The sequence below is a fragment of the Cornus florida genome, unplaced genomic scaffold (assembly GCF_030987335.1).
Source record: "Cornus florida cultivar Cherokee Brave unplaced genomic scaffold, ASM3098733v1 CherokeeBrave_3.0.0_Hap2_Chr10, whole genome shotgun sequence".
Taxonomy (NCBI): domain Eukaryota; kingdom Viridiplantae; phylum Streptophyta; class Magnoliopsida; order Cornales; family Cornaceae; genus Cornus; species Cornus florida.
Window position 1 is genome coordinate 107,676,250 of NW_026775580.1, and position 4,363 is coordinate 107,680,612.

Below are 4,363 nucleotides of genomic sequence, written 5' to 3' on the forward strand. Positions count from 1 at the left end.
TTAAAATTTATTTACAGTAGACCATACGAATCTCTTTTGATTTTTACCTATCCCGTTAATATCCCTCTTTCACTAGTTGCGAATTGAAATCGATATTTGGTGTGTCGGTGCACCATACACCGAGCACATCCCAACTATACATGTTGTACACACACGAACTTGAACTATTGAGATATGTTGGTGACTTACTATTGATTCGTTCATTTATGATTAGTCCAAAAGCAGCCCAATTACCATCCCAAATGACATGATATAAATTAACAATCAAGGCATCAAAATTACACAGTACTAAATAATTTTATAATGATATTGGTTGGTTGGAAAAGTAGATGATCAACTGTAAAAGCTCAAGTAAAAAAGTGAAGTGGAGGATGAATGTGGCATGGTTGAGATGGTTGAGATGTCCTTGGAGAGAGAGAGAGAGAGAGGGGGACAAAAAGCCACCACAGGAATTATGAAACACAGCATATCCGCCAACTGGACTCTAGTCTTCTCTCTGCCGTGTGGTCCTCTACCTATATATCCACCTATACCGGATTGTGCGTACAAACAATTGTCCTCTTATTATCAAATGTATAATTACACAAACACACATCCAAAATACATATCCGTCCTTTAAAAACTACTCTACCCAAAAAAATAAAAAAGTGGCAGTAAAAAAAAAAAATTATTTTGTTGTTTATGAATGTTACAATGGTAAAACTACTCTACCAAAAAAAAGAAAAAGAAAAAGAAAAAAAAAGTGGCAGTAGAAAAAGATAATAATAAAAAATAATTTTGTTGTTCATGAATGTTAAGTATTATGGCCTTGAATTCATGGATGAGCGTGAGCTCCTCTCATGATCTCATGTGAGGAGAGAGAGAAGGGCCGTAGATAGGCTTCTAATAGGCGTAGCTTTTAAAGAGCACTCTCCACCCCACCCCATGCCACTGCCTGAATTTTGATGTGAATTAGTGAAATATTTTGAGAAATCCTAGGTAAAAAATACATACTTCTTACTATATGCTCATGTGTGTCTTTTTCCTATGTAATTAGTATTTCACTAGACATAGCTCTACTGAATTTGACGGTTTTTAGGATCCAACTATATATATATTTGCATTAGACATTAGCTACATGAATCATTATACATCAATAATAATACATGAATATTCTGGCATATTTAATCAACCAACCAGGCTTGCATTTACAAATTATTTAATCTAATTAAGTATTTGGAATGGGTTCACTATAAGAACACTATCATTATTTATTTGATGCGAATAGTATACAATATTAGGCTCCATTTGTTTTGACAAAAATATATTTTTTAATTTTTATATTTTGGTGTTTGACAAAATTTTAGGTCGAAATTAAGGTCGAGTTTATCGGGCAATGTGTGACTTGCCGAAAATTCATGAGTAAATTATTTTTGTTAAATTTTAATATATATATATATATATATATATATATATATATATATATTTGTAAATATTTTATAATAACTAAACACCCAAAAATAAAAAATAAAATTTTTTACATCCAAACAAATGGATCCTAAATAAAAGGTTATTTATCTTAATTTGCTACTAGAAATGCAAATGATATTAAGTAGGTAGTAAAGTAGAATAGAGTTATATATATATATATATATATATATATATATATATATAGGGAAAAAGGCTACATGTCCATTTACTATATATATATATAGTAAATGGATGATGAATTAATGTGCATGAAAGATGAAAATAAAGCTTACTAGTTAGTATTATTGTAATCTGTCTCACACAAAGTCGGATGGTTTGGTTTGACAAACTTTATTAGTTAAATGAGTACTTTGGAATATATGATATTATGTTACCCACCGGTCAGAATATACCATATTTCTCAGCTATGGATGCAAAAAGGATTGTAGCTATGTGCTTCCTACGCCCTCTCTATTATCACTCAGTAATAGCAGCAGCATTTTGATCCATTCAAATGCTATATCAAGCTCCCTTGTAGTAATATTTTAGAGTTATTACCGTGTTTGTTATGTAATTAGTTTTATCAAATGATTATGTCTTATATTATATACGTAGTAATTAAATATATATAGCGGATTATATCAATAACTTGTACTTGCTAGCATTTAATGGGTCATTGACAAGCTATCATCCAAATTACAAAAATATTGAAGTAATTTTTTCATGGTTATCTGTGCGTACTTTTAAATCCCTATCGCTTCTATATAGTACATATAGCTGAGAACCACACAATTAATGAGGGTTTAGTGACTTTAGTCTGTTGTTGTAGAACTAATTAAAGGAATCTTTTCCCACTAGGAGAGCCGACTCCAGGTAAAACCCTCTTTCATTATCTTCTCTTTCACACCACCAAACCACTATTAAATCAACCAACAACACACCAAAGTCGAAACATGTTAAACTAGCATTAATTAGTGGTTTTATTTTATTTTTATAGAAAAAAAAAAGAAAGAATTAAGAGATATATAGTGAGGGAATATATATATACACACGCATACGTAACATACATATACAAATATATGAAGAATGTTAGTAGGTATCTTGGAGACAAATTCATCGCGTACAGGCTTATCCTCTCTCTCTAGCGTACAGAACAACTGGCTAGTTAGGTCTTAGCGCACAGAATGAGTGGGATATGTTCAATATGATGAAAGGGACACGCTCACATGACTCCCTAACCACATTATTCATCAAAACCACCCTCCAAACCTTCTCTCTCTCACACACATACCCGCACACACATTTACATACACACACAAGCACCCCCAATCACCCATATAGTTAGTTCAGTGATGGGTCAACAAGAAGAAGAATTCGGGGTCATTTAGTCGTCCATGGACTTGTCTTCTTTGCCCGGGTACCGAAATTCCAGGGTCAAATAAGAAGGCGCCGACCGAATTTGCTCCTTTACCACCACCTCACATATCAATACCAAGTTGATCAGAAAGAGATATATATAGGTACAAAGTTCTGATCAGAACCACCACTCACTTCTTGTTCTTCAATCATTTTGGGTTTTATTTTCTAAGATCTAGCTATTCTGATCAAAAGAAGACCATAAAGATCGATAAAAAGATTGGCAGTACTGTTGGGTCATCATGGAATTTGTGGCAGAAAAAGAAGGGTTTCACAAAAACGAAGAAGAAGAAGAGGAAGAGATCATCAATGATACAACCAATTTCCAATTTTCTTCTTTAGGAACAACCACTTTTGAAAAAGATTCAATTCGAAATTATCACCAAGCTCACACGGTATTAGAGATCCAAGGTAGTACCAACTTTACCAAGAAGCCAGAGCTCATAGAGTACTTGACACCGACAACTAACGGTGGTGGTGGTGGTGGCAGCGGAGGCAGTGGCGGTGGCGGCGGCGGCGGCGGCGAGTTTAAGGAGAGAGAACACATGTTTCATAAAATTGTGACGCCAAGTGATGTGGGCAAGCTGAACCGCCTAGTGATACCAAAACAGCACGCTGAGAAGTACTTCCCACTCAACTCTTCCGTCAACGAGAAGGGCCTCCTCTTGAATTTCGAGGACCGGAACGGCAACTCGTGGCGGTTCCGGTACTCTTACTGGAACAGCAGCCAGAGCTATGTCATGACCAAAGGCTGGAGCCGCTTTGTCAAGGAGAAGAAGCTCGAGTCCGGCGACATCGTGTCTTTCGAACGCGGCGTGGTGGATTCCGGCGAGCACCAATTGTTCATAGACTGTAGGCACAGACCCGATGCTCGTGATCCGGCCTACCTCTCACCTCCGCAGTCTCTCCAATTGGGCAGATTGTTCCCTCCATTTATGTCCATGCCCTATCATGTTCAGCCTTATTTTCATCATCAAACAGTGAATTATAGTAGTGGTTCTCATGACTACAGTACCGCTGTAAACCCGGGTCTACGGTCATCGGCTTCTCGTCGAATTGGGGATGTTCCAGTGGTGGCAAACTCGGCGACGGTGCTCGGAAAAAGTAGTACTCCAGGTGCATCAAAGCGTTTAAGGCTTTTCGGAGTAAATATGGAGTGCCCTATACCAGATCACGAATCCAAACCCTATGTTACTATGAATTCACTTTCTCCTCATCCTCCCTCCTCTTATTCACTTCTACCTCCTTCCGGTTAACGCCCTATGGGTGAGTCCCAATGCCGACCGCTTGCACCGGAGATTCAAAGATGGCCGGGGAAGACTACTTCTTGTCCTTTGGTTTTATACCTTTTGAGTGTATTTTGCCTTGGAAGGCGCAAGTGAATATATAGGATGGTGAGTTGTTTTTAAATTAAGCTTGATTTTGTATTAATTTATAGCTGTCTCTTATATGCTTAAGCTATAAAGCAAATCCATCTGATCCATCATTTCACATCTCA

General features: G+C 36.8%; 1 protein-coding gene across 1 annotated transcript; it reads left to right on the forward strand.

Annotated features, from left to right (window-relative positions):
- The first annotated feature begins 2,574 nt into the window (after nt 1-2,574).
- LOC132276865 (B3 domain-containing transcription factor NGA1) lies at nt 2,575-4,363 on the forward strand. Its single transcript, XM_059778492.1, has one exon. It carries the CDS (start codon nt 3,108-3,110, stop codon nt 4,119-4,121), a length of 1,014 nt encoding a protein of 337 aa, XP_059634475.1. The 5' UTR covers nt 2,575-3,107; the 3' UTR covers nt 4,122-4,363.

Bases quoted from the DNA above. Each gene is read 5' to 3' on its own strand.
- LOC132276865 (XM_059778492.1), top strand. From the start codon at position 3,108: ATGGAATTTGTGGCAGAAAAAGAAGGGTTTCACAAAAACGAAGAAGAA.